General features: G+C 40.6%; 1 protein-coding gene across 1 annotated transcript; it reads left to right on the plus strand.

Annotated features, from left to right (window-relative positions):
- Positions 1 to 11,200: 11,200 nt before the first annotated feature.
- On the plus strand, positions 11,201 to 18,521 carry LOC124057420 (ectonucleoside triphosphate diphosphohydrolase 2-like). The gene is made up of 9 exons (XM_046385651.1): positions 11,201 to 11,488; positions 13,115 to 13,232; positions 13,684 to 13,834; positions 13,973 to 14,132; positions 15,301 to 15,528; positions 15,782 to 16,054; positions 16,984 to 17,103; positions 17,302 to 17,436; positions 17,584 to 18,521. Exons 1-9 carry the CDS (start codon positions 11,372 to 11,374, stop codon positions 17,788 to 17,790), a joined length of 1,509 nt encoding a protein of 502 aa, XP_046241607.1. The 5' UTR covers positions 11,201 to 11,371; the 3' UTR covers positions 17,791 to 18,521.
- The last annotated feature ends 75 nt before the right edge of the window (positions 18,522 to 18,596 follow it).

Genomic DNA, 18,596 nt, shown 5'->3' on the forward strand with positions numbered 1-18,596 from the left:
AAGATGTTGCATTGTGCTTCATATGTATTGTTTTCCAATTTTGTTCAAGTCAAGTGTTGTGGATGAACAAAATGCTGCCATCTTACCTGGCTGTGACCTCCATGATGGCTGCCATCAATCCTGTTCAGTCTCCCCTTCCATCTTCCCACTTGCTGGCACCTTTTCCTTTCAAAGGCTCCTTCACAGCCAGTGAGGGCTCAGACGCAGCGGTCCTGGTAACTCTAGTGCTGAGGACAAATGCACTCAGAAAGTCATCAGTCACATGTTCCACAGACATATTGACATGATAAACAAGGCTGGTGCAACTTCAACTAAGAGAAGGGAAAACTGCCATGACTTGGTGGTAGTGGTCGTGTGGAAATAGACAAGACAAGCAAATGTCTTACTGTCCTACTGTCTCTATCATATTCAGGAAAAGCAAAATTCAGAGCAACAAAGGAATGGATACATAACACAATTTAAAGTTAAAACAACATGAAACCATATAAAAATATTGTCTATGAAATGTCTTTCATTGCTGAAAAACTGCAAAGCCAACCACACAGTTGTGCCCGGGGTAATGGAAATAAGTGTCTTACTTATAGGAGGAGGGGGTCGGGTCAGGTGGTCATGAAGGGAGCAGAGTAACAGGACACTTTCAAAGACAGCACTTAAACACTTAAAACAACCCAAAAGTGCATCTCCTGTTTCTGCTCACCTGCAAAGCCCCAACATCAAGCCCCGAGCAAGTCACTACAGGACCCATCACTGCACTGCAAGCACAGAAGTAGCTTTGACACACCAGCATTGAAAGTTAGTGTGTGAGCTGCCCTCTCATGTCATCCCTGAATTGTCTCCATTAGGCCCTAACAACACGGTAGTCATGCTCTCAGAAGGTTGAATGTCACCTAAGTTCTGGTAAAGGTGCCTCTATCTGAGGTTGCTCTGATAACAGCGTTTGATCTTGTTTGGTTGAGTAGAAAGCAAACACTGGCGGGGGTCAAAGACGTTTGCAGTAATACCATTATCCCACTCAGCTGGGTCACTAATAGGGTGATGGCAGTGGAGCTTCAAACAGGCGTTAACACACTATTATGCATCGAATGATTGCTTTTTAATTACACTGTAATTGAGAAAGGCCGTTTCAAGATAAAACATGTCACCTACCGTGATATCCCACAGTAGGTTATAGTATATTTGGCAAGCATATTATCATTAATTGATGATAATAATGACAATAACAATGGTTAATAATCATTATTAGATTTTTAAAGCTGAAACACTTAGTGCATTGATAGAAAGCCATTCAATAATTTGGTTGATCAATTACAACTAGCAGCTCGGTGAGACTCTACTTAGCAAAGAAGGCTCTGCAGTAGTCAGACACCCAGGCTGACTCGCTAATATTAGCCCATTCATCTTGTCATCACAAGATGAAGTTAAGAAAGGTGCCGCATAAACTTTTTCCATCGTTCATCCTTTCATTCAAGCAGCGCTTGAATATTGTTCTATCTATCACAGAGATATAAAAAAATTAACCACCATTGTCATGTCAGTACCTGATTGATACTGCAACTCATCTGCTCTTGAAACAACATGTTTAATTCAACATGTTTTTGGTGAAGACTTTTAAAAGCAATTTTAACATCTTCTGAATGCAATCTGATGAGGTATGTGATCGACTGCTTTCAATTGTTCCTTGTATTTGTTCGTGATGTCAGATGTGTCACACCAGGAAAACAGAAAGTCAGCCTCATCTAAAGGCTATGGGAAAGGAGTCAATTGCCTATTTTTAGCAGGTTTACCCACATTTAAAGGCCCTTAGTTTGGTGCTCCTGCTACTGTTTGCTAATCAGCACTAAACACAAAGTAGTGCTAAGACTGATGGGAATGGCACTAATTTTGGTTAGTGCTGATGAACTGAAATTTTGACCTGATGATCCCACTCATGGTCTGGGGAGCCCAAATGTCTGAACAGAATTTAATGTCAATCCGTTCAGTAGATAATGAGATATTGGACCAAAGTGGTGGATGAGCTGACTCATATCGCCATAACTACAGCCACACTGCTGGTCTGGCCAAAAAGGCCAACCATTCTCTAATTCAAGTTTTTCAATATTTTCTGCTTTCATTTGTTTTATACATAAGTATATACAGTATATCTTTGAGTTTGTGGCTGTTAGCCAGTCCCACCACCCCATCCCCCACCCTGACGGATAAAGTGGTATAGAAAATGGATGGATGGATGGAAAAATACAGCAATTAAAGTACTATGAAATCTCCCAAGACTCTTAAGAACCACTGATGCAGACAACTGTAATGAAAGCACAGGGATTCATCCACATGTCCTGAGCAAAATGTTCCTGCAGGGATGCAGGAGGGAGCACTGGCTCCCAGCAAGGCTCTCAGGTTCAGACAGGAGGCATCAGCAGACTGAGGGAGCAGTCAACAGCAGAGCAGAGATAAAGCCTGAGATCTGACAGCGGATACGGTTACATGTCACTTCTGATAGCTCCCAGCATTCCTGAGAAAATGTCTGCCTATACCTCACTTCAGCACTCCAGCCCCCTCTCCCTCCCTCTCTCTCTCTCCCAGGCTGACAGGCCAAGCAGCAGACACAGGGGTCCACAGCAGGGTGTGTGTGTGTGTATGTGGGGGCAGTGATGGAACAGCCCCCCCTCCACCACACACACACACACACACACACACACACACACACACACACACACACATACACACACACAGCTCCCAGTATAGCTCCAGTCACACTCCTATTCAAACAGAAGCATTTCCCTGCTCTCAGGGCTGGCTGGGTGCAGACAGCAGGTCAGTCACAGACAGAAAAAAATTGGACACCCACTCCTGACAGTGTTTGTCTTTTACACCCAAGAAGAAGAAGATGTGATGGTGGTGGTGTTTGGGGGGGGGTAGACTCCTCTGCATGAACTCTGTCTACAGGCTGATATGTTCACAGTCACAACACACACACATACACACGCACACTCACCAGTCTTGCACAGTGACTAATGTAGTTGTAAAGCAGCAATGGGTCCTCCCATTCTGACACTGGAGTGGTGAGCATCACCTCTAGACAGCAAGTGACTGTGTTTATCCTGTAGAGCAGCATGGGAACACACATTACAGCTGAATGAGATCTTTGGGAACAAAACAAAGTACATTTCAATGCTTGAATGATGATTATATTCTGTACTTTATGATAATAATAGATAAAGTACTATGGTGATATAATTTTATATCAATAAAGATGTAGAAGACACTCACTAATTCAGCTGCAATCTTCACGAAATATTTTGCAGATTAGAACCTGTGCAAGGAGAGAGACAGACTCCTGTGCATAACTGTCATTTACACAGATGACAGCACTCGGAACTGTGCTATGTCTGTGATTTGGAGCGGGGGTGGGGGTGTCTTGTTGCAATAAGTCATCAGGTAACTTACTGCACTACCTTTTTCAAGGTAGAACACCTGGTGTCAAGTACTGTATCAAGTATTTTTAGGTATCATTTGTGCTGCTTTTGAATTGTATTGTGACACTGATCGGTGCTGTCCACATTTATATAAATGAGGCTAAATAACAGAAAAGTATAGTGAGTATAATTCAATACAGTTCAACAGCACCACAAACTATGTCCTTCAAAATAATCATGCAGTTGAAGCAACGCCTTTCTGACAGATCAGAACATTCATGGAGTGATAAGTTGTTGCAGGATTGTTGTATCAGCCTGCATTAGCTTTAACAAGGTGTACTTAATTAATGGAGCCTTTTTGTTTTTCATCCCCATGTATGAAAATGTTTAGATCTGGAAATTTACATTAAAGTAAATAAAACCCTAACATCACGGTGCAATCAACTAATTTAAACTTTCATATTAAAAGTAGATCAAACAACCGCGTAATGTGCAGGTGTTGCTCATTAAGACGAAACCATCAAGAATTACCACCAACCCTGCAGCTCCTTTTTACTTCTCCTTTTACTTTTAGCATTTTTCAGATCATCAACTTAACTTTATGGTCTTCAGCATTTCTGTTCTGATTCCTTCTTGCTCATCAACCAGCTTGCCAGCAGCAGCAGGCACCTGTTTTCAGATGCCTGTCTGTCGCCTGCTGCCCACTGAGCTTTCAAGACAAAGTTCTAAAAACCCAATGTACGGAACCTTTCATGACTTGCTAGTGTATTTATTAGCTAAAGAGTCACATATTTTTCTCAGGAGTTGGTGGAGATCAACCCAGAGCTAACGGGTTAGTAAATAATGGACGAACATTCATCAGTCAGACAGGAACATGACACCCAAATGAATGTTAATGTTGCTTTGCGCCTGCTGGACGTGGAGCTGTTTGCTACCACGTTCACGTTCATTGTTGCAGCTTTAATTTATATGTAATACCAAAGACCATAAGACCATAATACATGCAAGAACAAACACAAAGCTAATGTTGCTGCTCCATCATTATGCTGTTCTGACAGCCTTTAGAAAAGTCATGCATTTTACATCTTAGCAGTTGTTTAAGCCACCAAAACATGCAGAAAAAGGAGAAAAATGCAGGACAGTGGTGAAATCCCCACACATACATGCACACCCCTTTTAACACATTCCGGAAGCCGGCGATGAATGACATCCTGTGAGGTACTGTATCCGTCAGGCCAACCCACCCACTGCAAATTCTGACCGCCTCAATACACAAGTGCACCTGAACCGTGAAAGGAAGGTGAAAATTAAGTCTACTTTGGGCATTAAAAAAAGCCTGTGGCTTATCTCCCGGCTGGAACGATGCCTTCCCCAATCTGACACACAAGGAGGCAGGGAAGCTGTCCTGAATGGGAAACAACATGGCCCTTTACAAAGGCCTGTTAGAAACAATTAGTCCTGAGTGCCAGGGTTTTGATTTGACCATCTAATTGCTGGTTCAGGGTTGAGAGAGTGCGTGAGGTGGCTGGGAAGGCCGAGGAGCTATGAGAGCCCTGGGGGAGAGTCGCTGCACACAATAGCAGCCTTTATTTCACATTCAGCTTCTACAAAGTGGGTGTGCTCAAAAGATTTAATCCCACAGTCAGACCTGACAAGAAAAGTCATTCATATTGAAAAGGTGGGTACAACACTGTTTCAGGTGCCTCCTGTCTACTTCCCACCCTTACCCCACCTTCCAAAAAAAAGGGGGGGGGGGGGACACACCATTATAGTATATTATTGTTTTTTTTCTTCTACAGATGAACAAGGCAAAGAGGGAACCTGATCCTGGTCAGGATCACCTCCGAACCCTTCACTGGCACTCCTTTCAATGGGCCGGCTTTTTACAGAGGCCAAATTGACCAGGATACCATTCCTGACTGCAGTATGTGTGAGTGATGAGTGGCTGACACAATAACAGTAGGCTAGGCCATGCATGTAAAAGGATGGGACTGTGCTACAGGATTACAGGAGCCTCATCCACAGTGGTTGGAGCCTCATACCTTCACCCATTAACATGGCTGGGATTTCACTCCCCCCGCCTCATTCTGTTTTAAGAAGTTCATCCTGACATACCAAACACCCCCCCAAAACACACACACACATACACACACACACACTCTCTTAAATATCACCTGCTTTCTGCTTCTTTAATCACGCGCAGTTGGCATTCTTTCATGGAGTTTACGGGGGTGTGACATGTACAGGTAAAAGGGGGAAAAACTCTTTCAAAACAAAGGTGAGGCAATCTATACAAGCTGTGACTGCAAACATATTTTAGGAACACTGGATGAGAAAAATACTTTGATTACATGCATGATGCATTAGAGCAATAAAGTAATAAAATGATGAATAATGTTTAGATACATATATATATCCTGTAATAATAACAAGGTACTCATCAGTTACTTGCCAGGATTTGTCACAGGAGTAAAAGATTCTCAGACTTGGCCAGAAACATGAGCTGAAATATGATCGGGCAGCTTTTAAACAAACCTCTCAGTCAGCCAAACTATTAGTTAGAAAAGAAAACAAAGGCAAACTGACTTGACTTGTCCAATCATAGCTGTAGGAATTCTTGCCTTCATTTTGTGTGCCTACATGTTTATTTTTACCACCAAATAAAGATGACACCAAAAGCCATTTTTAAGGACAGGCCAAAGGTTCTGCAAGAGTTTTAATCGTTTAATTAATTTAAGGCCTACTTGCATAGACCACCATAATAAATGAGACATCTGTCACCTGGTAAGAACAAAGTCAAGTATAACTCTTTGGATTACAAATTTTTGATCCACAGAGGTTTTATATTTTTAAAAATTTCCTTAAGCAAAGAAATATCTTTGGTCATCATAGTGAAAGCCCTTGGAATCTAGATTGCAAAATATAACACAAAAATGTGACATGTCTCATGGCAGCAAAAAAATTGCTCACAAACAAAAAAAATATGCCACTATTCATGGGGCAGTGTTTTGTCAGCTTTGGTTTATACACACAGTGCCAGTTAGTCAGACACCTGCCAGGTGGGCACCAAGCAGGATTACTCTGCTAGCCAGGTCTCTTCTACGATAGAATGCAACAACTTCTCTAAACATTGGTTAAAAAGCAGCAAGAAAATTAATGCTCATGACTAACTGTCACTTAATATATTCAAGTGATGCCTGGGCATGCCTTCACAGTGGTCAGGAGCGATCAGGGGTAGAACCAGCAACCCTCCAGTCACAAGCCACTTCTCTAACCTCTAGGCCATGGCTAACCCCTGTAGAAGAGATGCTCACACCTAGGGGCAATGTAGAGCAGCCAGTGAACCTAATGTGCATGTTTTTTGGACTGTGGGAGGAAGCTGGAGTACCTGGAGAAAATGTATGCAGGCACAGGGAGAACATGCAACAACTCTGCACAGAAGGGCCCGAACCCAGACTCAAAACCGGAACCGGAACCCGAAAATGCTAACCACCACAGCACCATGCCACCGGTATGAATAAATCTTTATCAGCAATTCAACAGAGCAATCTGACTGTATTTGATCATTATTGTCATTGACCAAATCAGTAGTTTTTCAGCAACAGAGTCACTTGTGACTGAAATTATTGGCTCAGGTGTTCACTGTTCAAGTCCAATACTTTTCTGCATGTGCAGCAAGAAAAAATAAATCAACAGAAGACTATCATGTCATTAAAAAATCCCTTCAATCCCTATGAATTGATTGTGTGGTTTAAAAACGTTGGGGAGCACTACCCCAACCCTAATCTGTAGAACTGACCCACCGCTCGTGTTTCTTGCTCCCTCTGACTTTGTTGTAACGATGTCACCTTGTTCCCAGATCTCAACTCATGTCACTACTGTGATAAACTCAGCGATGTTACTGTTATTACTGATAGAACTGATGGCTAAATCACCAAAAAGATGACCCATGTTATTATCCTTTAATTTACAGCCCCAGTACAAGCTCTTCACTAATTACTAGCCCTATTAGTTGGCTGTAATTAAATTAATTAACCCTTAATTGTCTGTAAAGATAATCTCATCCAAACTTACAGTGTGTTTTCCAGCAGGCCATATGCACTCCAAGGTGTGCTGCATTCACATTCATCAGAGAAAACCCTAAATTTTTCTATCACCCCAGTCGACAGAGAAGGTCACTTCAAAGCAGTGACTGAGACACAGGGGCAAGAGAACCCTGGGACCGACAAATGCACCAGTTGTAAAACTTAACAAGGTGTGAATGCCCTCTGTGTGCCCTGGATCTCCAGTATGCAGGGACAGCCTGTGGAAGTTTTTAGGGCCTGTGGTACACTGCAAAAAATGTTGATTGGGGCTGTTGTCTTCACAGTGAGAATCAGCTACTTCTCACAACAGAAGTCAGTACTGTACAGAGGGTGTGTTCACTCACCTGAGACGAAGTTACCAGAGACACAGGCCAATTCACATTTGGATTCACATCATTTGCATCCTTTAAGACAAGATTTTGATCTGACATATGCGTTGATGAAGGTCGTGTATATTGAAAGCTTGGCTCAGTGGGTGTTAACTGATTAGAGGGAATGCCCAATAGATGTCAGTTGATCACGTGTAAGTATCATTTCACACCTTGAAATTAACAAGTTGCCTGAAGTCCATTTATATCTTCCTGGGATGTTTGTCAAGCGAAACTCTTCCAGTACTTCAAGGGAAGGTTGGCCATGGCTAAACTTTTGTTGAGTCAATCACATTTCTGTGTTTATATTCTCATTTGATGTCACACAAGGGCAAAATGAATGGAGTTTAATTACAACTATGGATATCAAGTTGTTATTGACTTAAAAATATGACTGTAGACCACTGTCAAGGTACAATCACAGTTGCTTATGTCTAGTCTGAACATAATCTGGGAAAGCCACATTTCTGTATAGCTTGCAAAATATTAAGATTCTATGATTGATAATCATACTAATTTTGTAGCTCATCTATTTGGTCAAGTTTAGGAGTTAAGGGCTCATTCTGGTTCCCCTTAGTATTCTGTATTCTGTCTGGCAACAAAAATGACAGTCCTCCCGTTCAATAGAAGGTGGGTAGTGTGTTTGGCTGTGGCAGTGCAGACCGGAGGGGATGCCCATAAAACCCACTGTGGTGCTGCAGCAAACAACTGAACCAGAATCAAATTTTGGAGAACGTCAAGCTGTGGTGGCGAGTTACTTAAGTTTGTAATCAAACAGACTGGTCAACAGTAAATTTATAAAATTACGCTAGAAATATGTCCAATTGCTAGAATAAATTTAATGGACACATTCATGTATTATAATAAGCAAATTCATTTGTAAGAGGATTAATGTGTTGGTTCTTTTCTCAAACATTACATAAACATTCTCTCATTTAAAACAATTTGTAAACAATAGATATTGACTTAAATGACGAAATGGACTTTTATTCTTCTTTTTTTTTTACAGTGCAGCAGCTCTTGGGGGGAGGAGCGAGTGTTTGGAGAGGAAACATCAGGTGGCTGGTTGGACCACTAGGCCTGGACACTTCTGATTTATCTGTGCATTTCAGAATTATGTTGCTGACCTCTTCACCTGACTGCCATTTGTGTCACCCCCCAAGTTCTGTTCAGGCAATCACCCCCACCCCCAAACCCTACCAACCACAGAGGGTACCACCCACTACAAGCTGCAGTGTCATCTACAGTTCGGTGCACACACATACAAACACTTGGTCATGAATAGCTCAAAAAAATAATACTGGTCACACAGACAGACGGGGTTTGATTCACTTCTATTTAGCCTGCTGAGGAAAGCATCTTCGAAGTGGAATGCTCTCTTTCCCTAAGACTCAGTTACGGTTGTATGGTGACTACACATATCTACATCTTTGTTGTATGTTGGGTGCAAGGAATGTCCAGTTTTGCAAAAAAAATATTGGCTACATGATGATGAAGTGCCTTTTAATTACAGTATTTGGATCATTTGTCAGTTTCAGCATTTTTCCTTAAATGTATTATCTGTATGTGTTCTTTCAGCATTTTAAATAAAGGAATAGTCATGACATTCTGTAATATGTGGTTTCTGTAGGTGCACATCAGTGAAATCATGATAAACTGTGTAGGGAGAGCTGAGAAACAATCTGACTATCAGGCGTTAGAGTATAGCCCCCCCTAGTGGATGAAAAGAGTTAAGGACACAAAGCCAGCAATAAGATACATCCTGCAAATACATTCACATACTTAGTGTATACACAATTAAACATTTATTTATCATTTTTTCTCAATCAATCCCATGGTGCATAAAATGTCAGAAAACAGAAACAAACTAAAAGACATTCATTTTACTATAGCGTAGGACACGAGTTGCAAATCCTCACAACTGATGAACTGGAATCACGGCGTGTTTGGCTCCCTTGCTACAAAAGATGACAAATAAATGATTGATAATTGACAACCAGAGTAGTTGATGATTAATTATCTGGTGAACAACCAAGTGATCAATCAACCAGTTCTGTGCAACATATGTTGTACAGCTGTGTTGTACATATGTATACATACAGTGCGTTCATGCACGTATACTTGTATATTGACTTGCACATTACTATTTAGATATATTGTATGTATATAAGGGCGGCCCGGTGGTGCAGTGGTTAGCACTGTCGCCTCATAGCAAGAGGGTTCCAGGTTCGAATCCCGGTCTGGGCCCTTCTATGTGGAGTTTGAATGTGTGCCTGCGTGGGTTTTCTCCGGGTATTCTGGCTTCCTCCCACAATACCAAAAACATGCACATTAGGTTAATTGGCTAGTTAATTGCCCCTAGGTGTGAGTGTGAGAGTGTGAGAGTGTGTGGTTGTCTGTCTTTGTGTGTTGGCCCTGCGATTGACTGGCGACCAGTCCAGGATAAGCTCCAGCTACCCTGACGGATAAGCGGTATAGAAAGTGGATGGATGTATGTATATAATAAAATATGAAGGTGGACAAAATAAACAGGGTTTATGGGAAATGTAGTCATAATTTGAGAAAACACATTACATTAGTAATGTTTGATAAAGAACATTTAAAAGGGGGATCAGTTGAAACCACACCACTCAACTTAATGTCTTTTGTTTTTCTCATGCAAAGACACCACATGGTTTACCGGATTGAAGACGAAATCAATATAGTGAGAATACATATCATGATTGTAATTATCTTTAGTATTATCCAGTAGCCGTTCTCAACCACAGCGCCATCTGGTGGGCCGCAGAGGCAGTTGTACTGAAAAACCGGTAGATTAAAACGACGCTTTGTAAAAAAGAAAGCTAATTAATTTTTTTTATTTAAATATGGTCAAGAATTCACATGAATAAAACACGTAAAAGTAAAATGCATAACTTTAGTCACCACCAGTTACGTTTAAATATTACCACTCCACTGTTTGTCCGCTGTTAGCTCGCTGATGGTCCCACGGACGCCTCGACACAAAAAGGATCCGTTTTCATGCAGGTGACAACGCTGCATCTGTCGTCACATATTTAACAATCGGAAGTTAGTCTTCTTCAGTTACAAAAGGTTGAGAGCTCCTTAAGAAGTGACTTTAACAGTAAACAGTAGTCATAGGGAAAATGCCATCACGAAATAAAAAGCAGACTTTTTAAAGGACATTTTGAAATGAAAATTTCTATTAGCCCTATGAGATAAATAAAAAAAACTCAGTAAGAACAATTAAACAATAATTTCATAATAACGAGTATCTTGAACAGCTGAAATGACAATAAAAACTTCTTGATTTGCCTACTGTGAGACTTCTTATGTGAAACTCGCTTGCCTTTGACACGGGCTTCTGTGCGTGTGGGAGAGAGAGGAAGCGGGACATCTTACCATGCAAACAGGGCGTCAAAATCTCAAACCAAACCCACAGCCGTCAACTATTTGACGCTCTTCGTCTCTCTGAGTTTCAATACTCACTATTACAGAGTCAGTATACAATATGTGTCTCCGGTACTCCCAAACCGTCCTCGCGGGTCTACTGCTGATACTGGGAATAATCGGGATCCTGCTGTTGGTCCTTCCGCTGAGAGAGGTTGAGATGCCACCTGAAAACATGGTAATTTAAAGAATTATTATTTTATGAACCCTCGTATAATTGGCACAATTAAAAATATTAATATAATTATTATTTGTGGTAGTAGTAGTATTAGTGGTAGTAGTAGATGGTGGATGCACCTGTTGTCTGCATACAATTGGAAATAACTATTAATAATCAAATATTACATATATGTTCTATTACTAATTTTAAACGTTAAATATGTTTTTGATTTCATCCAGGTTTATGCTGGTATACTTTTGTTTTTTTGTTGTTCTTTTGTATTGAGGTCTGTTTTGTTTGGTTGAAGGTAGGACAATATTAATTTCTTGGAAGAACCTCTATTATTTATATATTTTTTTTATCATCTTAAGTTAACTAAGTTGAGTTTATTTCATCCATCGCAATATATTTACATCAAAAAAGACATCTCTTACTTGCACCACAGAGATGTATTTTGCTATATGCGGAGGACACCAGTTCTGTTTCCAAGGTTTTATTATGTGTTGTGCACATTAGAAGTTCCATTGAGCAGTCCTTGGTAGCTGAATGGTTAAAGTGCATGGTATAAAACATAAAACTGGTTCTCCTCCAATTGACAGCTGTGTAATACATAAGATTCAGTTCCTCACCACCCTAATATGTTTGGCGTGGTCCTTAAGTGATGCGTAAAACAATTTTACCTTATAAGTCACTCTCTGTGGATTGAACAGGCTATGTTAAATATACTGAATTTACAAGTGGCTTATTAGCTAGCTAAAGTCTTTCCAGCATTTAAGCTGTTACTCTTGCTGAACAATCTGAGCATAATGAGACAGCCATGTGCATAAAGGGGTCACACTTTGAGCCTTATATGCATTAGATTGACACATATGTGTCAGTTACACACCTAAAATGAAACCCACAGCTCTCACTGCATTGCTTCAGTGGGTGTCTGATAGCTGAAAGATGCAGAAGAAAAGCAGAAGGTTGTGATGCAACAGAAAGAGACAAAGGAAAGAAAGAAGAGTGCAAGATAAAAGCAGCAGTCTCTTACGTGAGATTCTTTCTGGGAACAGAGTACCCTAAATTGATCTCATTCTGCCATATGCTGCCTTTGCTGTGGCATAATACTTGAATAGAATGTGATGCTTTGAATTTGTCAGCACAAAGGAGTGCACAAAGAGAGACAGAGTCAACATGAGCTGAATGAATTAAGACACCACAATACATGGCAGCATAGCCCATGTTGTTATATAGCAAATAAGTACATCTGCACTTTCGTTCAAAATGTGACATGCAATAGAAAAGTTGCTATTACCAAAGAAAATTCACAAGGGGTCTAGGCTTGGACCACATCCTGTCATTACCACAGAAAATGCACACAGAGTAAGCCATCAAAGTTGCTGATGCAAATACCTTTTAAAATAGAATGTACACTGAAAATAACATTTCCCATCAGTTTTTACAGGTGTTGTCACTGAGCGAGTGCAGTGAAGCATTTCATTTGCCAACATATGAAATTGACATAAGTAAAGCTATATTTTCAGCTAGCCTGATAGTTCACCTTCTGAGCAGCATTATTAATAGATAAGATGAGATGAGAGAGGTACTGGAGGCATGCTGTATGTTTGGGCACCATACTCTATGTTTCTCTCTCTGTTTCAGTATGGAATCGTTCTAGATGCAGGCTCATCTCACACCTCCATGTACATCTACAAATGGCCAGCTGACAAGCAAAATGGCACTGGTATTGTTACCCAGCACAGCGAATGCAATGTAAAAGGTAAGTTCTAAAATAGAGTCTATACAAATAGTTTTGGTTCAGTCTTCCCACCTCTGAAACTTAACTTTCATCACAGCAGAATCCAGGTCAATTTGAGTTGTTCACAGCAGTGAAAAATACATGCCTGAGCAACCCCTTAACCCCAGACTGTGCCGGCAATAAAGACACACTAACTTTCACTTCCACAAGGTCATTGTATGGAAACTAATCCAAAGCAATGTCACAACACTATGGCTTGTGCAAGACTTTTGTTCCGAAGTAGTCTACTTCCTCACTAGACAGTTCAAGCCATCATCATCATTGCTACTTATTCCTCTTCTCACCTCGGTTTGTTTTCAGTTTCCTTAGAGACACCAACCAAAGCTTTGCTCTCACTGGCCCTATAAGAAAAGGAAGTTCACTTTCAGGCTGAATTCTATTTAAACTGAAGATACTTTCTCTTTCTGTCAAGGTGGAGGGATATCCAGCTATGCAGGTGTTCGTGGTGGTGCAGCAAACAGTCTGGAGGCCTGTCTGAAGCAAGCCGTGAAGGAGATCCCAAACGTCAGGCACCACCAGACTCCACTCTATCTGGGAGCTACTGCAGGCATGAGACTCTTGAAGTCAGTACAAATAACCATTAAGACAAGATATTATGCTGTTTTCTACAGCCAATGTCATCACTTATGCATGAACACATTAAATGGATCTCGGAAGGATTTAATTTAGTTTCATTCCTAACATTTACCACTCTTTAATAGGGAAGTCAATGCAACAGAGTCCCACCAGATACTCAAGGAAGTGCAAAACAAACTGCAGTCTTACCCTTTCAAATTCATGAATGCAACCATCCTGAGCGGACAGGAAGAGGGGGCATATGGCTGGGTCACAGTCAACTACTTGCTTGAAAACTTTGCCAAGGTGAGCTCTGACTTTTCTGTTTCTGTCCTTTCTAAGGAATCCAAGAGCTTTAACGTTATTACAACAAACCCCTTATGAATTGGAATTTATGATGTTCAGAACACCTATTGGTAGTATTAAAACATTCTGAAACTTCCACTAATTGTGTACTGGACTATAAAGCAACATATGCATCAACAGAAGAAGTAGAAAAGGCACAGGTTCAAAGATGTGCTGACCCAGGGGAGCAAAGGAGCAATTATAGGTTTTCTTCTTTTCAGACGTGTTGATGCATCAACACATCAACTCTGGGAAATAGGAGGATGACTGGTTTACCCTGACACATTTGACATGCATGAACCTGTGATACACGCCAAGTGTCACATCATGTCAGGTGTTTTGATAGACTTCAAATGCTGCTGGTGTTACATGTCCACAGAGGGACAGTTCACCCCAAAATCAATTTTACCTATAGTGCTATATATTTATCTATGTTGTTTTAGTGTGAGTTGCATGGTTTTGAAAGTATCAGCTGTAGACACATCTGCCTTTTCTAAAGTAAAAAGGAACTACATGGTACTTTGCCAAAAAAAAAAACAAACTCAACTATAATGTGTTATTCCAGAAATCATGACCAGGTTACTGAAGAGAATCCAGAGACCTCGCTGTGAGCAGTTTCATGTTGAAGTTATTCTAGGAAACTATGCTGTATCACCATGCAAAAGGAAGTGTGCATCTAAAGTACAGCTGAGGCTGATGGGAATGGGAAATATTACGCAATAGTGACACTCGATTAAGAGAAGCTATAGAAGTTATAAGGATTCACCGTCTAAGAAACATGAATTCCTGCACCAAACTGTGGAGAACCTCATCATAGAGCAATTAGGTTTAGTTTAGTTAAATCGCACCAATTCACAACAAATGTTATCTCATGACACTTTCCAATTAGAGCAGGTCTATACCAAACTCTTTAATTAAATTCCGTAATCCAGAGAACCCAACATTCCCCCTTGAGCAAGCACTTGGCGACAGTGGCATGTTGGTTGCATGGCCAAAACAATTCCACATGTAGAGGATTTGAAAGCATAAAAGTGCTTTAGGCCACATCAAACCTTGTTCAGTGAATATTTCTTTTGTCCTACATCAATTTAACCTTTTATGTCTTGACATGTCCTCTCTTGCCCCTCAGTATGGTTTTGTCGGCCGTTGGCTGAATCCAGGCAAGGAGACAATTGGAGCTTTGGATTTAGGCGGCGCTTCCACTCAAATTACTTTTCAGACTTTGGAAAAGGTGGAGAACGAGGATGATATGATGAAGTTGAAGCTTTATGGACAAACCTACACACTGTATACCCACAGCTTCCTGTGTTATGGTCAAGACCAGTTCTTGAGGAGACTGCTGGCTCATCTCATCAAGGTACATATGTTACATATGCCAAGATGCTCATGATTTCTTATTCTCAAAAAGTTGCAGATAAAGCTGGCGATGTAAATATGTGCTTTTAACCAAAAAAACATAATGTATGATTGCACATGTCTTTAATTGCTGGTTAATGGTGACTGCTAACCCATTCTACCATTTGTTTGAAATTATATTATTGTAATAGACAACACTTTCAAGCCACATTTATTTATTTAAAATAATGTTTCTCTTTTTTTGCATCTTTCAGACTCAAGATGTGAAGTCACAAATTTCCCACCCCTGCTATCCATCACAGTTCAAAATATCTATCAAGCTGGGGGACGATGTCTTTGATTCTCCTTGTACTAAAAGCTATAGACCAACGCAGTTTGATCCCCAGATGTCTATATCAGTAGTGGGCACAGGAAATTACCAGAACTGCCTGGACATTGTGAAAAACATGTTCTCCTTTAATAACTGCTCTTACTCCAACTGCTCCTTTGATGGAGTCTTCCAGCCCAGCCTGAGAGGAAACTTCATGGTAAGGGAGCCAATAGCAGAGGGGGCAAGTTACAATTTCATACAGTGGCACTGTTTCCTTTCTTCCCGGTTTCATGTCAGAAGTAACTTCCTAAGTTCCTGTCCTGCATATGCTGTGGCTTCTATCCATCCATACACCTCCACAAAACTCTTGGGATAATAACAAAGGAAGGGACTTTCTTCCTCAAACTTTACTTAAAGTATCTAACATGGATACCACTAGCAGCCTGGCTACTGTCCAAAGCAAGAAACAAACATAAACACCCCGATTTGAACTGTGTTGAAGTAATTATAAAAGCAGAGGACAACACTAAGTTAAGAAGGCAGATTTTGTAACTTCCTGATCTAGTTGAATGCCAAGTCTGCCTCACTTTTGAACCCTCTCAAGTACCAGTAATAAAGGGATACACATATTCAGCAGACCACACCCTTTGTGCCGTGAATCATGTCTTAACTTTTCTGAGAAAAATTCTGCCCAGTGGCACACATGTTAGTTTAGTTAGTATCAGAGATTGGTACACCCTGTATGTTGATGTATATGCACCCCTACACTCTTCCATCAGTAGCCATAGAAATACAGCCATCAGCACTGACTATACTGTACCACGGTACCAACTCAGATGTGAAGGAGTGGCCCTGCATGATTAATTTTTATTCTTACCAAACATGGCAGCAGTAGCTCCTGTTGATTCGTCTTGTACAGTATCAGAAGGATCATGTCTCTCCTCACTGGGGAGATGGCTCAGGTGCTGATCATGGAACTTGTTATGTGCCACCTGAAATTCAAATGAATTTCAACTTAAGCAGTAAAGTGGTGCTGAACTCCAAGTATTACAGTATGCTTTCAAAGCTGATGTCAGAAAACCAGTCGTCCACAGCTCAGAAAGAGAGTGTGATTCTGGATTGACTCAGTTTCTTCTCTTTCCACAGGCGTTCTCTGCCTTCTACTTTGCTCACAGCTACATCAACCGCCTCACCAACATTCCCATCACATCCCCCAGTCGAATGCAGGAGGCGATCAAACTCATCTGCAACATGACCATCTCTGAGGTACTCTCCAGCATACATCTGTCTGAGCCTAGCCCCTAATGATCAATGATGAAGGACCTAATCAGATCCATGTCTAAAACCACCATATAGGCTACAGTAGTAGCAGTCCAAAAAAACATGTTATTTTCTATATGATGATAAGCCAGATCTAGGATTAAAATTTGAATAACACCATAAAAAATCTCACCCCACCCACAGATGACTGAAAAGACAAAGCAGCCTGAGAAATACATGAAGAACGTTTGCGCTGTTTCCAACTTCGTCCAGATCCTTTTGACGCAAGGCTATGGTTTCAATGAGCACTCTCTTCCTTCCATTTCTTTCCAGAAAAAGGTCAGGAATAATAATAATAATAAAAAAAAAACATTTAAGTTTATCATATGTTGGAATTTTAGTCTGCGTGTTCAAACAAATGACACCTAACAGCACAGGAAGCTTTCCCATGGTGTGTTGTCGTCACAGGGTTGTTGTGTTTTACAGGCAGGAGGAGCATCTGTTGGCTGGGCACTGGGTTACATGTTGACTATAAGTACCATGATACCAGCAGAAAGACTTGAACTGATGAAGGCTCTGCCCTCAGGACCCTGGGCTGTCATTCTGTTCCTCTTCATCGTCCTTATCCTCATTGCAATAGGATACCTACTGATGATCTACAAGAATGCAAAGACTAACGGAGGCATGGTATAGGAGCAAGGGAGACAAAAGCCAGTTCAATTAATATTCCTTGTAGAACATGCACATATTCATCTAAAACATTCAACCTCTTGAAAAAAAAGATTGAGAGCATTTTTGGTTTTTTTTTTTACTTCATTATGTGTCTGCAAGTACATGAGCTTGAGAAAGCAGAAAATATGCAATAATATGCCAATCCACTAACTTCCTGCTTCCAAGCTGAGTCTCATGTCGGTGTGTGTAAATTTAAACTACAGAATCAGCCTTGTTTATTATAAATGTGTCAGATTCATGATGTATTACCCACTCATGATGACCACATTCATGCATCACTTTCACTGTGCTTCAGAAGAAGCAAATAGCAAAATTCAAATCAGTTGCATTCCAATGAGTTCCCAGTTGTGGTCACAATATCTTGGAGGCATTTTTCTCCAACAAATGTTTTACTCACCTCTCATCGACTTTAAACAGCTGAATAAAACCAAAAGATTTAAGTCTTTCATGGCTTATGGTATTTCTAGGACTAGTTAGGCACAGATTAACGTTTCTGGATTTTTCATTTTTAGTGTCTTCACTGTATTCACTGGGGCCATCTAAGATAATAGATTTTAGAGATTTTATTGGTTACATGTCTATATAATATTGCTCCTCGGTAGCAAAATAATAAATTGATCACCAGTGAAAGCGCTGACTACAGTATCCAGGTGCTTCAACTCATTTGAAACCAATAAACAATGATTAAAATATTCTGTGGAAACCTGTTTGTACCATTTAATTAGCATTCACAAACACAAAAATCCCTAATGAAGTTCAGGATTAAG

This window comes from Scatophagus argus, chromosome 4 (assembly GCF_020382885.2).
Source record: "Scatophagus argus isolate fScaArg1 chromosome 4, fScaArg1.pri, whole genome shotgun sequence".
In the NCBI taxonomy this organism is placed as follows: domain Eukaryota; kingdom Metazoa; phylum Chordata; class Actinopteri; family Scatophagidae; genus Scatophagus; species Scatophagus argus.

Coding starts and splice junctions, on each gene's coding strand:
- LOC124057420 (XM_046385651.1), top strand. CDS start 11,372: ATGTGTCTCCGGTACTCCCAAACCGTCCTCGCGGGTCTACTGCTGATA. Junction 11,489..13,114: donor AGATGCCACCTGAAAACATG/GTAATTTAAAGA, acceptor TCTCTGTTTCAG/TATGGAATCGTTCTAGATGC. Junction 17,437..17,583: donor CCATTTCTTTCCAGAAAAAG/GTCAGGAATAAT, acceptor TGTGTTTTACAG/GCAGGAGGAGCATCTGTTGG.